This window comes from Schistocerca gregaria, chromosome 8 (assembly GCF_023897955.1).
Source record: "Schistocerca gregaria isolate iqSchGreg1 chromosome 8, iqSchGreg1.2, whole genome shotgun sequence".
Taxonomy (NCBI): Eukaryota; Metazoa; Arthropoda; class Insecta; order Orthoptera; family Acrididae; genus Schistocerca; species Schistocerca gregaria.
This window is the reverse complement of record NC_064927.1, coordinates 127,988,646-128,009,120: the sequence shown is the minus strand read 5'-3', so window position 1 is coordinate 128,009,120 and position 20,475 is coordinate 127,988,646. Positions and strand designations below refer to the sequence as shown.

At 39.5% G+C, this 20,475-nt stretch overlaps 1 protein-coding gene across 1 annotated transcript in view; it reads right to left on the bottom strand.

Moving 5' to 3' along the window:
• LOC126284101 (xanthine dehydrogenase-like) overlaps window positions 1–20,475 on the bottom strand; it is a 301,701-nt gene that overhangs the window by 101,067 nt on the left and 180,159 nt on the right. The window contains exons 13-15 of the mRNA XM_049982754.1: window positions 17,984–18,099; window positions 13,417–13,512; window positions 13,090–13,300 (exon numbers count right to left, since the gene is read on the bottom strand). Coding sequence (XP_049838711.1) covers window positions 13,090–13,300; window positions 13,417–13,512; window positions 17,984–18,099 — 423 coding nt within the window. The remainder of the gene's footprint in view (window positions 1–13,089; window positions 13,301–13,416; window positions 13,513–17,983; window positions 18,100–20,475) is intronic.

Here is a 20,475-nt window from a genome sequence, read left to right as displayed (position 1 = left end):
ATGGCATTCCAAAGCGATGACATTCAAATCAATGGCAAAACAAGCCAGCAATGATATCAGGGCAGCTATCAAGTGGGGTAGTGTTTGCAGGGTAGTCCCACATACACAATCAATGTGTACATGGTCACAGACATGGCAGTAAGGCACAGAGAGGACACCTAAAGACTCCCTGCTGTGGAGGGACATAGGGAGAATGGAAGCAGCAGAGTGTCAAATTGATGTAGCCCGATGGCTTAATGTGAATTGAGCAATTGTTTCTCGGATGATGCAAGTTTATAGAGATCGAAACTATATCCCAGAGTCCAGGGCAGACCTGACCAGATGTGACATCAGAGAGAGTGGAGCATTATTTGGATTTAAGGGCACAACAGTACTGCTTTTCTGCTACACTGCAACTACCATCTGACCTTGCATCAGCCTCTGGATGTGTTCTATTGAGGCAAATGGTGTACATAAGACTTCAGTAGAATGACCTTTATTGTTGAAGACCTGCTGTTTGTTTACCTCTGGTGTGTCTTTTCAGATGGGAACATCTAGAGTGGATCAGTCAACATACCACCTGGATGGTCAAACAGTGGGCTAATGTTCTTCACACAGATGAGTCCTGATTTGGCCTGGAAAGTGATTCATGATGGATTCACATCTGGAGGGCACATGGATCACAATTTTGGGAATTGTGGAAAGAGATGAATATCAATGAGAATCCCTAATGGTGTGGGAATGGATTTTGTTGACCACTCGAACAACTCTTCATGAAATTGTATAGGTCAGTCTGCAAGATTTAACTGCTGTCAGGTATCATGAGAAGATCCTGGGATCTCATGTGGTTGCTGCAAGATGCTGTGGGCCGAGACTTCATACTGATGGAACTCATGATATTTTTCTGCAAACAGAAGGTATTGAATGCATGGCATTGTCTGCTCACTCTTCCGATTTCAATTCCATAGAGAATGTCTGGGGTGCACTAGGGAGATGGGTTGCATAATGTCAGCATCTGCCAACCACTCTAAAAGAATTATAAGCAGCTCTGCAGGAACAATGGGTGATATTGCCTCAAAATGAGACAGATTACATCATTCACAGCATGTTCCTTCATTGTCAGGTCTGTATTGGTGCCAGAGGTGGTCACACCCCTTACTGAGCACATTAACCCCATTTGTCACAATACCTTAAGCTGAAAAAAAAAACAAAGAACATTTTTGTCTACCACTATGCATGTGGTAATTGATTACATTCTGTGTTGTTTACACTGTTTCTACTCCAATATCACTTGTTTATGCTGTTTTGTGGCAAAACAAATGCAACCTTGCAAAATTTCCATTTTTTGCTTTAATTTTTGACTGTGTAGAAACAACCTATCCAGAGAATTTGATGAACTGCTAAATAAGTGTGAAAATGTAAAATTTATGATTAGTCTTGAATTAACATTCAGCTTCCATTAAGAATATGGCTTGAGAAAATATACAGCATTTATATGCAACGGGGAAAGCTTTCAGTGTTGTGTTGTACCATTTGGTTTAAATGTTTCTGAACAGAGTTTATCAGGGTATTAGATTTTGTTTTGGGAAGGGAACTATTGCAAAAATTTAGTAAATGTATACATGATATTTTACTAGAAGCAGAACACATGTGGACACCTTAAGGGAGACTGGGAAAAAGATGAAACTAGTGGGACTGACATTAAAACTTGAAAAAAGTAGATTTGCTGTGAAACAATTAAAATTCCTTGGGTACAGCTTTACAGAACACAGAATTTTGCTTGATCGATAAAAAATTGAAGCCATTACAAACTTCCATGACCTAGGAAAACATAGGAATTAAAGTCATTTTATAGATTATTAAGGTTATACAACCTCCTTATTATACCAAAATTTCTATTGCTATTAAATGTAAACTGACTAAATGCTTCTTGTATCATGGATGAAAATTATCCTCATTGTCCATTCCATTAAATGAAATAAATTTGTTTATAAATCATATATACCCACCCACTTGAATGCCTGGTAAACTATTTGCAATGTCTATTGTTTACATGCTTACATTTTCCCCTGTAAATCAACACTTGTCACCTTGCTTATCAATATATTATGTACATGGCTGAACAAAATCTTTACTAACTGCTTATTGCTTATATTTGCCTCTATAAATCAACACTTGTCATCTCACTTATCAATGTATTACACGCATCGTTGTATGGATTCTTTACTACACTGTTTTCTGGTTTCGACTGCCTGTATAAAGCATCACTTGTAGTTATACTGATGATCATTTAGTTTATAACACATGTAGTTGTATGAAGTCAGAAGCATTTTTGTTGCTATCCACTTATTCAAGCCAGTGTACTAAGTTGGTGAGACCTATATTTGTCCCTTGGAATTCCCTATATGAACCTATACTTGTGGCTTTCTATAATATTGCTCTGTTACTTACACATTTAGTTACATAAACCTTTGTACAGTTATACCTGGAAATAAACAAGATAGAAACTAAAAACTACATCTAGTATGAATTAATGTGGGCATCACTTCTCACTTGGTCAGTGTTTCTAACACCAGGACTTCTGTTTATTCTTGCTCTGTACAGCAACAGCAGCAAAATCAACTTTTTGAAGCAAATAATATGGGTTAAGTATTTTATCCCAACTGAAGGACTTTGTATGGGAAACTTCTCTCTGTCCTCCATCATCTATTCAAAGTCCATCAGTCCATAGCCATCACCAACCCAGTTCTTCAAAACCATTTAAATCAGGCAGAAACCTCCTCACAATATTTCCTCTCCATACATAAAATTCTCATGCTCTCAAATTCCAAATCTCTGGGTCCCACCTTTCACACTGAAACACTTGCTACCCAGGGTCTAGAGCACCATGCACAATGCCACCTCAAAAAACTCTCCAACCAATTCACTTCCCACTCCCCCTATGGACTACCACCATCATCCATACCTGCTCATAGCTGACAGACCCTACCTCACAGGCCTACTAATTTTCCATACCCTCAGAAACTTGCTCTCGCCACCATACAGCACCCAGGCCTAACAGACCTGAAACACAGTCATGAAACTTTCCTCCAAAATGCTTAGTTTCACTTAACTACCAATAGTATCACCCCATTCCCAAATTCAATAATTCTGGACTTGTTAAAGTCCTGCTCTCCTTATCCTGGTTGCTAAAGTGGAAATCCTTGTTTGCCACCACCCCTGTCAATTGTACTCAACCCAAAACCAGTAATGAACCCTTCCTGAGTGTAGTATGTGTCTTACCAGTTATATGTCATAAATAATAGTCAATGAGACTCGATCTGACCATGAGCAGTAGGTTAATTAACTTCAAAGTGCCATTAACATGATTTAGACTCTAAACCTGATGTAGACAACATCATTTGAAATAACCTAATTTGACAATCACTTTTCAGCCAGATTTGGTGGAGGTGGAGCTACTGGAGGCATATTAACATGGGGAAATAGGGTAATGTTACACTAGATGCCCAATTGTAGCTGGTTATTATGCCCCACTCAAAGAATTTTGGTCCTCAATGACCAACAACTCCAATCAATTGCCTGTAATCTAGCCTCCCATGTTAAAGATATCAATCACTTCCTTCACTGACTCTCCACCATCTCCATCCCTTTACTTCCAGGATCCCTGATGATGCCTCGATTCTAAACCTCTCATCTGGTTCAGATTCACTGATGACTTCTGCGTACTCTGGACCAGTGGTGAGGACAGCCTGTCCCCTTTCCTCCAGAACCACAACAACTTCTCCTCCAATTGTTTCACCTTTTCCCTCTCAACACAGCATCTACATTCCTCAATGCTGACCTCCATCTCAAGGATGTCTGCATCTATAACATGATCCATATCAAACCTACCATCCACCCACAATACCTCCAGTTCAACAAATGCCACTCATTCCACACAAAAAAGCTCTTTCCATACAGCCTAGCCCATCAGCAATCATTGCATCTGTAGCAATGAGCAGTCTCTCTCCAAATATATCAAAGGACTCACTGAGGCCTTCACAGACCGAAATTACCCTCCAAACCTTGTACAGAAACAGATCTCCTACGCCTTCTCTCTCCAGCACCCACAATCTCCCAGAGTCACATTGTCTGGCCACAAAGGAGCACACCCCCTTAAGTCTGTAATAACCAGGGGTGGAGCAACTGAATTACATTCTCTGCCAGGATCTTGACTACCTACTGTCACGCCCTGACAAGATGAATATCCTACCCACATACCTTTCCAACCTTCCAGAGAGGTATTCCACCACCCACTGAACCTGTATGATATCTTTGTCCATCCCTATTCCAACCCTGCTCCCAAACCCTTTCCTCATAGATCATATCTGTGCAATAAACCTGGATGCATGACCTGTCCTGTACATCCTCCCATCAACAACTACTCCAGTCCAGCCACAGGCATCCCCTATCCTTTTAAAGGCAAGTATACCTGTGAAAGCACTCATGTGATCTACAAACATAGCTACATTTTCTACATGGGCATGATGACTAACAAGCTGTTTGTTAGAAGGAATCTATATCACATGGACTTCTTTTCAAAAACAGAATATAATACATATTTTGGGTAATGAAGTTTCCAGTGCCATTCATTTTTTCCACTAATTTTTTTTTCGAAAATTGCAAATTTGAATTTCAAATAATGAAAAGATAAATTTATTGTTTGGGAACATTTATTTGAATTTTTTTTTATATTTTCAATGGTATTTTCAAAATCCACCCTTTTCAACAATTTGTAAGAATATCTATCATGTAAGTTTCATTTGTTTCTTTAGACTATAATTAGCATGTATTTCATGTTATTAAATATTAGATTATGAAAATCTGTCATAACATTTCACTACCCACAAAAATAAATACTGTTATAATTTTTCATAACTACTGGAACTGATATTAATGTTAATGCAGTAAAAAAGTAACAATGATGCTTCACAGCAAGTTGTGCTATCTTTGTTTAGTTACTTTGTAGTCATTGCACAGTGGTCACTTAAGCTGGTCATGGGCTCACTTTCTTGTAAGATAAATTGGAAAAGTGTTGATTTAGTCATGAAGTAAGGAAGTGTTGTTGTAAATATGGAACAGAATAATCAATGGTCTTAAAGGTGCTAATAATGTTTCATCTGAACTTTGACTCAAACGATTAATGGTTTTGATAAGTTTTTTTAAAATATGAAGTGATTTGTTGATAATACTGTTGTTGTTGTGGTCTTCAGTCCAGAAACTGGTCTGATGAACATGTCCTACCAACCTATCCCTCCTTCTAGTCAATTTGTGCAACAAATTTCTCTTCTCTCCAATTCTATTCAATACCTCCTCATTAGTTATGTGATCGACCCATCTAATCTTCAGCATTCTTCTGTCAAACCGCATTTCAAAAGCTTCTATACTCTTCTTGTCCACACTATTTATCATCCATGTTTCACTTGCATACATGGCTACACTCTATACAAATACTTTCAGAAATGACTTCCTGACACTTAAATCTATACTCGATGTTAACAAATTTCTCTTCTTCAGAAACGCTTTCCTTGCCATTGCCAGTCTACATTTTATATCCTCTCTACTTCAACCATCATCAGTTATTTTGCTCCCAAAATAGCAAAACTCATTTACTACTATAAGTGTCTCATTTCCAGCCACGCGGGATTAGCCGAGCAGTCTAAGGTGGTGCAGTCATGGCCTGTGTGGCTGGGCCTGGCAGAGGTTCGAGCCCTCCCTCAGGCATCGGTGTGTGTGTGTTTGTCTGTAAGATAATTTAGGTTAAGTAGGGGATTAGCCGAGCAGTCTAAGGTGGTGCGGTCATGGCCTGTGTGGCTGGGCCCGGCAGAGGTTTGAGCCCTCCCTCAGGCATCGGTGTGTGTGTGTTTGTCTGTAAGATAATTTAGGTTAAGTAGTGTGTAAGCTTAGAGACTGATGACCTTAGCATATAAGTTTCACATACATTTGAACATTTTGTCTCATTTCCTAACCTAATGACCTCAGCAGCACCCTACTTAATTCAACTACATTCCATTATCCGTGTTTTGCTTTTGTTGATGTTCATCTAATATCCTCCTTTCAAGGCACTGTCCATACCGTTTGACTGCTCTTCCAGGTCCTTTGCTGTCTCTGATAGAATTACAGTGTCATTGGTGAACCTCAAAGTTTTTATTTCTTCTCCATAGATTTTAATTCCTACTTTGAATTTTTCTTTTGTTTCCTTTCAATGCAATGAGATGAGCCACAGATGCGTATTCAAACTGTCATGTTGAATAATTGGGGTTTCTGCAAGATGTTTGTGTCATTCTCACATGATATTTCCATGGCATAACTCATTGTCTTCTTCAGGTGCTGGCCAAGAATGGTCCTTGGGTGGATTGAGTCCAGTATCTATGCTGGATGGTGCTGGGTGCTCTGTAAATGGTCTGCACTGAATTGTGTATTCCATGCATGGCTCATGAATGCCAGGCTTGGCTCCAATGGTCCTCTCTGGGAATTGGCGTTGTTACTGCCATCCACAAATGGCTAGGCCACCCTCTGAGGTTACCGTCTGAGCTGTGCTAAATCCAATCTGTTATGTCTTGTTCTACGTATCATGGCTGTTTTCTTGGTCGCCACTTCTATTTTTTGCTTAGGGCTCCAGAACCAATCCACACCTCTTTGGGTGTTCAGTCAATGGGTCGCAGCTGCCAGATACAGCTCCAGTGGTCATCTCTGGTTGTTGGTGTTCCAGCTGCTGTCCCTGCCCAGCTTGGATGTCCTCTGGGGTTGTGATAATCGTGTGAGGTCTGGAGCTTTGGAATTTCTGGTGCTCTTGAGTTTTCAGGACCTCAAGAGTCAGATCAGAGGCAGTGCTGAGCTAGCATTCTGTGTCAAACTTGTTGAGATTCACCATGACTTTGATCTCAAATGATATTTTATGACACTGACCCAATATCTTAGGGTCTGTGTGACAATTTTGGTGTCACTGTAGTTAATCAAGTGACCGAGATCTTGACAGTGTTCCATCATGGCTGATTTACTTATCTGTCTGAGTCTGGTGTGCCTCTGGGGTATGTTATACCTGACGTCCATAGTCCTGATGGTCTGGCTGATTTATGACATCCCCCACTGCCATGGGGTGCTTACATAGCCTGAGGTCATCCATTACATTCCCCAGCATTGTCACAATTATAGTGAATGGGTGAAATATGATCTTGTTGTCATTTTTAATGAGAATTCTGCCAATCTTGGGAAAGACTGGTCCACCATATGGCAGATATACCAACTCTTTTGGCTTTTCTGGTTCTTCCTCTTGACCCTGCGGCTAACTGGAAGGTAGAAGTGCCTCCTGGATATCTGTAGAGGAAAACCAATTTTTGCTGAACACTGACAGTAAGGTTCCATTTCCATTGCCAAACTGTTGAGATCTGATTGAGGATGGCCCTGTAGCCTAGAGTTTTCAGCACTTGATTCTTCTTTGCTAGATGGAAGCAGCTGTTGGCTTGTAGGTATAAGTCAATGTGAGTGGATTTGTGGTACACTCTGTGCCCAAATGTGCCATCTGCCTTCATCTTGACTGGTACATCCAGGAATGGAAGTTATCCATCCTTCTCCAGTTCCATCATGAATTTTATATTTGGGTTCCATGAATTCGGATGTTCTGGATAATTTTCTAGTTTCTCCCTGGGACCAGTTGGCAAAGGTACCATCCACATACCTAAAAAAGGCTCTTGGGTTGTTATGGGGCCGAAGTAAGTGCCTCCTCTTGAAAGCTTCCCAAAAATATGCAGGCCACCACTGATGATAACTGTCTGTCCATCACCACCCCTTCCATTTTCATGCAAAATTGACCCCATATATAGGAAGTACATCAAGGTATAAGTTGAGGAGAACCCTACAAAACTTTTCTCTAATAAGATTGAGTGAGTCATTCAGTGGCACTCATGTGAAGAGAGGTATTCCACCACCCACTGAACTTGTGTGATATCCTTGTCCATCCCTATTCCAACCTTCCTCCCAAACCCTTTCATCATGGCTTATATCCTGCAATAGGCATGGATGTGTGACCTGTCCTGCACATCCTTCCATTACCAACAAGTCCAGTCCTGCCCCAGGCATCTCCCTTCCTTTTAAAGGAAGAGATACCTATGAAAGCAGTCATGTGATCTGCAAATATAGCTACACTTTCTACAGAGTTCCTGATGTGTAGATGCCTCAGCTATTGCAGGAAGTCCTCCAAATTCCAAATGCGCTGGGCACATTTGCCCACTTGTGGTGCCAGCATCCTCTTCAGGTATTTCGCAATAGGGGAGGTGGCTACACTTGTATTACTAACAATAGGTCAAATAGGAACCCAATTTTTGTGAACTTATGGGAGTTCATACAGTCTGGGTGGTACTGATGCTTTGAGATGCAGATTCTTGATAATTTATTCAGGCAGACCTGCCTCTTCAGCAGATCCCTGGTCTTTTTCCCACTTTGTCCATGGGGTCACTTCCTATAGCTTTGTATGCAGGATCCTCCAGAAGTTGATGCACTTTCCTGTGGTACTCCATCTTCTTTAGGATGACTGTGGAGTTCCCTTTGTCTGCTGACATCACCACAATGCTGTCATCCTCCCAGAGCCGCCTGAGTGCCACCCTTTCACCACCTGAGATGTTGGATTTGGTTGGCTTGGTCTTGGTAAGCGGCCTACAGAACTCTCTACAGATCTCTTTGGCCACACTGGATAGTAGCATGTTGGCCATTTGCTCAACTGCACTAATAAAGGCTGTGGCAGGCCATTTTCTGGGAGTCACTGCAAATTTGAGGCCCTTGCTGAATACTTTTAAGTTGGCCTCATCAAGCTGCTTGTCACTCAGGTTGACCACGGTACATGTGTCCCCGTTCTGTGCGCCTTGTTGTTGAGGCACTCAAATTTGGCTAGAAGGCAGGCCATTGACTTCTTCCTGGTGCATTCTGCTGGAGATCACTGTGAGGCTAGCTCAGTGTTTGATCTTTTTCACCATTCTGGAGTTAACATGATGCTTGATCCTGCAAAAACTGTAACTTCCTGCCCCTCTAAGCAGGAAACTGAGAGGACTCGACATCCTCCCTTTCCTTTGTCAAAGCTTATCCAGATTCTTGATGTTGCAGTACCACTCCTCCCTGTAGTCTTCTGATGTAATTCTTCAGACTTTCCAGTGACCTATTGACAGGCTGAATAATTGGATTCCTGGTGGATCTTCATGTCATTCTCACACAATATTTTGATGGTATAACTAACTGTTTTCTTCAGCTGCTACCCTAGAATGATCCTTGGGAGCATCAAGTCCTATTTTGAGTGTTCTGCCTGCGGACTGTGCCTGACAAGCACAGCTCCATTAGTCCTCTCTAGTTGCTGGTGTTCTGACTTCTGTCTGCGTCCAGCTTGGCCATCCTCAGGGGTCATGTTCATCATCTGATGTGTGTCAGATCTGATCTGTAATGTCTGGTGCTCTGTCTTATGGCCATTTTCTCAGTCTCTACTTCTGTTTCTTGCTGGATGCTCTGTAACCAGTCCATTGAGTATTCTGTCTGCAATAGACATTATAGATTGGATTTCACACCTCAGATGATGACCATAACCTCAGAGGATGGTCAAGTCAAACACAGACAGCAGTTGGAACACCAGCGACCAGAGAGGACCATTGGAGCTGCACTTGGTGGGCACAAACTGCGGACAGAATACCCAATGCTGCATGGACCAGTTATAGAATGTCCAATGAGAAACAGATGTGGAGAGCAAGAAAACAGACATGACAGAGCACCAGACATTAAGGGTCAGATGTGACACACCTCAGATGACGACCATCACCCCAGAGAAAAGCCAAGCTGCACATGGAGGGTATTCATAACACCAGCAAGTAGAGAGGGTCATTAAAGGCATACCTGGTGGGACAGACTGAGGACAGAAAACTTGACATGGTGCAGGCCAGTTGCAAAGCACCTAGCACCATCCAGGCATCAGTACTGGACTTGAGGCATCCAAGGATCATTCTTGGGTAGCAACTGAAGAAGACAGACCATCAAAATATCAGTGTAAAAATCTTGGAAGAATTCTGATTATTCAACATGTCAGAAGATCACTGGGAAGGCCTGAAGAATTACAATATTACATTTGCTTATGGCTAAATCAAAATTCATTACTGAAATTTCTATTCTACAGTGGCATTTTAATCACATACTATTATAAATTTACATGTGTGATATTTCTGACAAAGAAATGCTAAAAGATGGATTTTATAGTTTTAATATCTTCTGTTGACTGGACAGTGGGGTTGGCACTGTTAATTTGGGGTCTTGTAGTAGGATCTTTTGCTGCTTCAAAGATGTTACGTTTTCTTTGCATGTCAGATGATAAAGAAAAATAATGTATCCCAAAAAATGTTTTAAAACAGATTCTACTGCATAGAGACTTGTAGCCAATGTAAAGGAGCAGAAATCAAGAAAGGTATAAAAGAGAAATGAAAAATTGCTAAATGAAGAGTCAGTAATTTTTTTGAGAGAAGTGTTAGCTAAAATGAGGGATTTAAATTCTCAAATTACAAAATTACAGTGTAATCTGAGAAGTGAATTAAAAACAAACAGTGACTCTTTATAGTCAGAAAAGAAAGTACATTAAAATTAACAGTAAAAACCCATAGTGACCTTTTTGAGTCTGATATGCAAAAGCATAGTCAACTAATAAGCAACAAACGAACAGGAACAATTATGACATCTCGAGGAAATCAGGTTTTCTGCCGGATATCAGCATCTTCTAAACACGATATTTCGACGTCATTACTTGACGTCTTCATCAGGTGTTTCCTGAGACTGGCTGCTTGCTGGACCGGGTCGCATATTTCTGCCTGCCCGGTGCCTGGTGTTCTGTTTGCCGTTCCCTAGTCGGTCCGCGCCCGCTAGTCGCGCTATCCTGCCACTCTAGGTGTTCTCTATTCCGTCCGCGCCCGCTCTGGCCATCTCCAACTGTGGTCATGGCCTCCTGGTGTTCCCTTCTCGGTCCGCACCCGTGAGTGGCGCTCCAATACCGCTCTAGACGTTCCCTATTCCGCCCGCTCCCGCTCTGGCCGTCTCCGACTGCGGCTGAGGCTTCCTGGTGTTCCCTTCTTGGTTCATGCCCACAGTGTGCAGATGTCTGAGGCTCGTTGTTGGTGTTGGAAACATATTTTCTCTGGCATTGCTTCAGCAGTTCAAATGCCAGGTTCCATGCAGTGCTTAGCTGGTATCCTGCTTCCCGGTTAATCAAGTTTTGTGCCATCTTTATCTCTATAGATTCAGTGATGACACTATCCCAGAACCTGGGGGTCTGGACCATGACCTTGGTGTTCTCATAATCCATGGAATGTTCCAATTCTAGGTAGTGTTCTGCTACTGCTGATTTTGTGGCCTGCCTTAGCCTGGTATGTCGCTGGTGTTCCTTACATCTGATTTCCACCGTTCTAGTCGTTTGGCCAATGTAGGACATACCACATTCACAAGGAATATTGTAAATGCCAGGCTTCCTTAAGCCCAAGTTGGAACAGTCAAAGATGACCTGGGCTTAAGACGTCAAGTAATGACATCGAAATATCATGTTTGGAAGATGCTGATATCCGGCAGAAAACCCGATTTCCAAGAGATGTCATCAAATCGCCAGGAAAGTCTAAGAAATTACAGGAACAATTATGTCTTTGAATAATGAACTGTAATGTAATGTGTGTTTTCAAAGAAGAATATTTCATTGAAACAGACAGTAGCATTCTTCTTGTACAGGAAATCCATGTGACACAAACCCACTTTTGATGAATTCACCTGTAGTGCAACATACAAGACTTCTAACAATATGGACAAATTTGTAAGATGGCAGTAGTCAGAATTAAATATGAATTAAAAGCAGAATATTTGTAGAACCATTAATACCTGCACTTTGCTGTTGGCAAATACAATAATAAGACTCCACCTATAGCTGGTTACTGGAAAGATTCTGGTTTCAGTAATGTTTTGACAAACTTACAAGTTGGAATGTGAAAATGTATATATGTTGTTAGCACTGCTAGTAACATGCTTTGGTGCAAATTTACAAAAACATGCAATGTGAAAAAAGCTTAGGTGTTGTTACAGGCAACATGTGACACAAATACTGAACAGACAAGTAATAAAATAGGGGCTTTTTACTGATAAACTAACAGTATTTGAAATAAATTGATGCCAGAAAAATGATATGGAAACACTGTAGTGAAGATACCCTCAGGAAATCACAAGCTCTTTTTCTGATGGGTGCACAGTGTGCCCTTGAGCATTGCACTTGTGCCATATTGTCTTTGAGATTTTAATTTCTATACTGCATGCTTTCCTCTAACTCATTTGTTTCCTTTTTCACTATTACCTTTAGCTGTTGCTTTGTTTTCTTTTATTTTGTACAAGGAAACCTTGTTGCAGGCATATCAATGTCTTAGGATAAAGAAATAATCTCACAATGTCAGGAAGAATTTATTCTGTTATGCCCTATGCTGAACCAAAAACTTTTTTGGGATACTGAAAGAAATAATATTTATTACTGTTTATGTTTGGAAAGTTTTGATAATGAAATAACATTTGCAGTAGTTTGAGTTTATACAGTGTTTGAATTGTATGAAGTCTATATGAACAAATGTTGATCATGGGAAGATTTTCAGGCTCTTTTCAAAAATATTTTTTTTATCGTTAAAGTATATATACAAAAATAAATTTGTTGTGCAAAGAGACTATTATGAGACTTTTTAAAGAAATCTATAGTAAATGTACATAAATAACTAGGAGCCAACATGAAATTATACAAAACAAATTTTAGCACCTAATGGTAACAATCATGGAACAGCAGTCGATGTTGGCCTTTAGAGAACATAGCAGCCACTTCTGAATGTACATAGATGATGTGAAGAAAGGAAATGTATAAAGAGATCAGAGGCAAAGGTTGTTGGAGTCTTGTAAAGTATAAGAGAAGAATGGCTAGCAAACATCAAAATTATTGTAACACATTACTATTAAATTACTGAAGTTGTACTACTTAGTGTATATGTCTCATTATAAAGACATTATCATAAAAAGATTCACATTTTGTTAACTACTTACTTTCAGGATCAGTTGGCTTAATTTCACCAATCACCATAATTCTGCTCTTTTCTCCAGATGTAAGAGCATCCCTCAAGTGAATGATGGGCTTATTTACAACATCATAATCTATTTTTACCAATTTGGCAGCTTCAACTGCAATGTTATGTGACACTGCCACAATCATCCCAATTGGCTGCCCATTGTATTTTACATTTCCTGAGCAAAATATCTATTAAGACAGCACAAATATTTCATTAATGTGTGGTACAGTCTCCTGCTCGGTTTGTAACATAAGTGCAAGTGCAAGTGCAACTTGCTGAATTTAATGATTTCTTCTTGCTTTACCTCCTCATCAGTAAAACTGAAGAAATGTTTTGGGTAGAAGTTGTTCTTCCCTGGAATATCTTTTGCGTCATAGTATGCCACCACTCCAGGTACAGCCTACAACAATTGTGAAACATGTAGCACAGCAAGTTGGGACACACTCCCATTTTGTTTTATTTGCCTCCTTAAATAATATTTTTTGCTTTCTTAGTTGTTATTTGTGTTAGTGAGAGACATGTCATAAAATAAAACTATTATTCTGTAATTCTGAGTATAGGACAAGGCCCAACATTGATAAAGTCAGAATCATTTCATAATAATTTTAACCATTTCAAGCAAATAGTTTTGCTAATCCTCATTTCACTTAACTAATAGTAACTATTTCCTATTCCAGTCACATTGTTTGCATGTAAACAGAAATAATTGCTATATATCTGATAAAGTTACAAAAATAATCGACAGAAATCCTTAAAGTATGCAAGTAGCTAATATCCAAAGCATAGTAGGAACATCAGCACTTATTTAGTTTCTGGGTAATTAACACTTTCATGTACGGTATTCTTTATTTAGATATTTTTGCAGTTTTTGTCATTGAAAAGGCATTTTTCAGTCAAAACTCTTAGTGTAACATAAAGTTGAGACCAAAACCAATTTATCTGCACTATTCACTTAATTTGAGATGTAAAATACCAATTATAAATTATCAACAGGCATCTTGTAGGCCATCCACAAGAAAAAGTGGGTTTTCCCTAAGTTGAAGATCACACAAAATTCTGCCATGAAGAGGCTGCTCAACCAAAAGCACCATGATATATTGGTCTGTCAGCCACCACCAAAATTGAGACTCAGCTTGCAAGATGGCCACATTCAGGATTGACAATGGCAGTGCCTGTGTGCTGACCAAGAGTTTCCTGATGAGAGGCCAGCGCATCCTGCCACTACAAGTTGAACGTAACATTGCTGTAGAGCTGGATGTCAAAGCCACCATGGTCTTGGACACCTTCACAGCAAACTTTCACCAGTGGTTGATGTTGTTGATGAAGACACTGTCCATGGGCTGGTCGTGCATCTCCCTCTGTATATAAATCAGCAGTATGAGTATGATATCACTAAAGGCACTGTGGAGGAGGATGTTCAATACCATCTAACATTCCTACAACCCAGTAAGGCAGGGAACTGAGACAAGAAGAATAATTCACCGCTGAAGAAGCTGCTGCTGGAAGCAGTGCACGTCGTCACCATGATACTCAGCTCCATCTTTCCCACTGGTATCCATCCCAGTGTGTGAAAACATGCTGAAGAATTCACCATCCCGAAGCCAGGCTGGCACAAAACTATCACCTAATAAGCGTCCTGGCTTCCCTCTCAAAAACCTTCAAGACGATATATGTCAAATGGTTGTGAGGAGGACATACTTCCTGACAAGCAGTTTGACTTCCGACATGGTTACTCAACTCAACACCAATTTCTGTGACTGGTGGAGCAGGCAATGGGGATTCTGGTGAATCACAAGTACTTTGGGGTGGTACTACTCCTTGGTGTTTCTTAGGCCTTTGGCAGTGTGTGGCATGATGGCCTCCTACACTAGCTGCTGGCACTGGGGGTGCCTGCTTCAGTCACACCTGAGTGGGCACACATTCCATGTGAAAGTTGATGGAGGTGTGTCAACAGCATGGCACATCTGCGTGGGAGTACCACAGGGGCCTATTCTCAGGCCCCTGCTGTATTGTCTCTAGAATGCCGACATTCAGAAGAACCCGAGAGTTCATCTTGTGCTCTACACAAATGATACTGCACTCTACATACACAGTACAAATGCATATCTGATTCCCAGCCACGTGCAGCTTGCCTGCAGTGAAATCTGAACCTGGCCCACCAAATGGTGGCTCAAGTCCAATGCTGCAAAAAGCCAAGCAGAAGCGTTTATGTGTAGTCGGATTCCAGATGTGCTACAGAAAGTGCGGATCATTGGAGTACTCATTCCATGACCTCACACTGGCAAATACCTCAGATCATCTTGGAATAGTCCCTGACCTGGGGACCACAAATGCAAGAGGTGATGGGCCAAGCACTCAAAATGATGTGCTCGTTGTACCATTACCCAATTCCATGACTACTCTGCAAACACAGTGCATCATCTTGCTGCGCCTTGCACTCATGAAGCTGGTGCTTGAGTGAATGGCCATGGTGTGGGAAAATTCAGCAGAAACACACCTACAAAGAGTGCAGAAAAGAGCCCTCTGGCTGGTGCTTCATCTGCCCCAAAACATCAGCATGAGGCATCTCCATGATGTCACAAGACACCTGACACAGAAGCAAAGAATCCATTAACTCACGACAAAGTTCTACACATCAGTGTGAATGTCAACAAACTCACTGGTCAGTGGACTGAGCAACCAAGATCACTGAGGCCTGGCGATGATATGGCAAGCCCTGCTGCTGGAATGACGAACCCCACAGCAAGAGAAGAATCAATAAATACAAAGTGACAACCAAGAAGGTGAAGCCAATACAAGAGGAAAACTCTTACTACTTGAATAATCTAAGCAGGAACAGCAGGCTCTGCTTTACTTGCATCAACCACACTTGAAATGCATGTGTGGCATGTCTGTCTGTCCATTTTTCAGTCTGTTTTGAGATTTCGAGCATGGGACCCATGTCTGTCAAAATAGTAACAATGTAATGTTACAATGATGTGATGTTGTGAATAAGAAGATGGACAGTGAGGAAAGACATTTAACAATGATTGCTGATTAACTTTAATATAAAAGTTCCAATAATATCATTTCATCAGAGTGAGACTGTCGTAGGTTGGTTACATTACACTGCACAGTGATTGTTATCATACAATTAGATGGTGCAGTATGTGCATACATGGTAAATGAGACTTAATTATGTAATAATTCTGTGAGGGAGTTCTGACAGTTATGGAAGCAAAACCTGTGAAACCAAATGTGTGTGTGTTGACCACATTATTGAATGTGAATAGTGCTGTCCCACCCACATTTACAGCCAACTTGTCGCCATGATCATTGCTACTGAGGAACTACAAGCTGATTTATGAGAAGGTCAGTCACTAACATTTTGTACACAATATGGAATGGAGGGCTGAATGTTTGCTTTTATATGTGGTAAGAGTAAAACAAGAAAAAGGAGAAATAATTGAAATGATTAATATAGTAAGGTTTAATGTTTTTCATAGATTTAAGACTAGTGACTCGATGACATAGCTGTAGCTAAACCTTTCACAATGTGAGGTCATGGTCCAAGAAACTCTTCTGTTCCTGACATTTCGTTCATGACTGTGTTGGACATCCTCAGAGGTGCTCTTCTACTGAGTCTTGCCAACTGACCAGTCACAGTCTCAGGCATCTGACTGGTCAGTTGGAAAGACTGAGCAGAGGAGTGGCTCTGAGGATGTCCAGTGCAGTCCTGGATGAAATGTCAATGACAGAAGAGATTCTTGCACCACAACCTCACATCCTGAAAGGTTTGCCAACATCTAGTTTAATGTTGTGTTTACAAAGACGCCATTAGAGAGACAGTATAAGCTCAGATTTGACAAGAAGAGGGATAGGTACTGCTCATGTCCATCCCACTATTTTCTTCGTAAAACTTGGGAAATCATAAGAAAATCGGGATGGTTGAACAGGGATTTTAACCACACAACTATCAAAGGCAAGTGCACTGACTTAAGCACATTGCCACTAGCTTACTTGTGTGGCAGTTCTGTCTTATGCAAATTGCACATATTTTGGGGTATTGTGGATGACTATTTAAAATATGAGTCACAACTCTACATGATCTATGTAGAGAATTGTGAACTTTTTATTTCATGAATGTTCATTATTTTTAATGGAGTAGTTCTCATGTATCTGATCACAAAGGTCCAGTAGGTACTCATGGGATTCATTCCTTTATTTTTAAACATTATGAACTTTGTGTGGATTTCTCATTCTTATAATGTTTAAACATGTACTGCAGTACAACTATACTGAATGCCAAAAAGTCTAACATAATGTACCAGAAAAAAATAAATAGAAACCAACTTCAAGCTTGGCTGCTGAAACTAATTGCAAATACTGAGTTCAGTGTCACAGATGGCAACACTCAGTGTATGAAAAGGACAAGGCATAAACTGCATCAGACATGCCTCAACACTGGCATAGAGAAAATAATGACTATTACAAAACTGTTGGAAGGGTTAATTTACAAACGCTTTTTATTTTCTAAAGCAGTCTGATGATGAACTGGGAACCTGGAAGTTGGTTTACAATAAAAAATAAAATGAATAGTACTATGGAATATTAATGCCATGTGCTCCACTTTTTAATAAAGACCCATTCTATTCTACCATATCTGTCAACAACAACAAGTACTGTAAAAAAGAGCTTGGGAGATTGCAGATATCAAACAAAACAGACAAAGTTCATTTTTACCATCAACAATGAAAAGATTAATGAACAAATATAAAGCAAGAAATGTTGTCCTATTTGTACACACTTAAACCACTCTGTATGTAAGTTACTGGATTTTTGTAAAATAAATTCTCCAGCACTTTTATGTAATTTATTGCACCAACACTTACCAAAGCATCACTCGGATCTGTGTGTCTTATGTGACCATTTGCAATAGATGTAACAACAAATGCACAGTATAGTTCACCTGGTATGGTGAGCACATCATTTACATATTTTGCTTCTCCTGTAATGATAAAAAATCTGTAATTGTGTACATAGTTTTGTTAATATGTTTTTTAATCTTATAAAACCTATACACAGGAATTATTAAATGTTTCGGAATACATTTATGACCAAGTAAATTATTGAAAATTGTCAAATGAAGATAGGTGATAGTGATAATATCAGACTCGCATCTTCTTATCTTGTTTTGATTTATGCTTGTAGCTTAGCACTAGCAGTAGTGGATTCTTTTCCTCCAGTAGCATTAACACATCCTGCTACTTCTTGATGAATTACTAGAAATGATACTCATTTAATAGACCTAATTAAAATGTATAAATGTTAATTATTATTCCAATTACAGGTATTTGTTGGAGCTATTTTTGTTTTATATTTTAAATTGTTATTTTATGTTTTGCACTCATGTTTTTTTTAATACACATGTACCTTTGTAACCAAAAATAATAAGTTTCTCATTACTATAATACAAACTGATTATAACAATGAAAGTTTGTAAACAAATGCTGGAAACACAAGGTGTTCTTACACCGCATAGGCCCTACATAAAATAATGAAATTTCTTCACATAATATACATGACTGACACCACAACATAAAACTATATTCATCAAGAATAAATTTGTTGCTGGCCTGAGAGATTTTATTGTGTATAAAATAAATCAGATAACATATGTGCCATACGCTAATTCATCATTTCAGCAGTACAGAATTCCCTGAGGGTTCTATTAATCAGAGAAAGTGGAACAGAATGACACCATTGTAGCTGTGATCTGTGACAGCACACATTGACAGTTGACTATTATGGAACAAGATAATGGACTACTATGGTTTTTTAAATATGTACTCCATGATGTAGTACTGATTAAGGATGATTATGTATCAGAAACTCATGAGATATCCTTTATCCCAAATTAAATTTGGCATATAGGAAATCTGTCATTGAATTTTGGAAATGCAAAAAGAAGGGAAATGGGTCACTTTTATCCACAAAGCATGTATTTCAAAGTTACTTCAGCATTACAGCTGTATCACAAAAAAGTATGTTCTTCATGATGGATCAAAATGTCGTGATGATGATGATGAGTCCCATACTCCGTTTACCGAGCGTAGGGGAGCGACGCGGGAGACCCGCGCCGCCATACTAGGCAAGGTCCTAGTGGAGGTGGTTTGCCATTGCCTTCCTCCGACCGTAATGGGGATGATTGATGATGATGATGAAGACGACACAAACACCCAGTCATCACGAGGCAGGTGAAAAATCCCTGACCCCGCCGGGAATCGAACCCGGGACCCCGTGCTCGGGAAGCGAGAACGCTACCGCGAGACCACGAGCTGCGGACCAATGTCGTAAGATAAAGATAATACACTGCTGGACATCACAAATGATTAACTAAAAAAATGTTGCATTACAACTAGAACAAACAATTCCAGTCATAATATAATTAGGATAATAAAGTGCATTTAGGCATTTTAGTTAAGCATAAATGTTCCTTTTTATTCTAATTATTTTATAATTGTAACTGTTTGTTTTGGTTGTAATGTAACATTTTTTTTAGTTAATCATTTCATGTATGTGTATTTTGTGAACTGAAAATATATGCACATAATCATTACAATGCAAAATTGTTACAATAATGATAATATGTAACAAAATGTTTGAAACACAAAGTTTCTTACACCATGCACATAAAATTAATGAAATTTCTTCACATAGTGCACACACAAGGCATCACAACAACAACAACAACAGTTAAGCATGTTGAAAATACTCTGATAGCAGCTAGTGTGCAACCAATTTTCCAAGAATCACAATTCAGAAACAAATTCATTTCACATAGATGGACATGAAATTAATGCTTCTTTCCTTTGTAGCAAAATGTTTTATTTTTCAAAGTCAATAATTTGAAAAATTACAAATTATTTCAAGTGTTGATTACACAGCTTTAAAGAATGTTAATTACAATCCAGTTTTTACAAAGAGTATTTTTTTTCACTGTTTGGAACATATTCCCTCTCAACATAATATGCCAAATTCCGTTTTGGGTTGTGTTTCACACTTTAAAAGTGGAATGTGCCCATGTTGAAAAAACTATGTTTTGCATTATTAAGATCCCTTTATATACTAACTAAATTTATTAAGATCATTTATTTACAACTTTGATTGTTTCTTCATTAGTTTCTTTGGAAGTCTGCTGCAGCCCTCTGTGACATACAGATGAATGAGGCTCTTCATGTCCCACTTTGGGCAACAAGATAAGTTTATTCAATACTGTGAGCTCGAATGTAAATGAAGAAGTTGAAGAGGTGTTACCCTTTCAGCTGGTACTTCTTTCTTTAGGCAGTTTTCATGATCATTTCCCTTCCACTTAAAACAATAA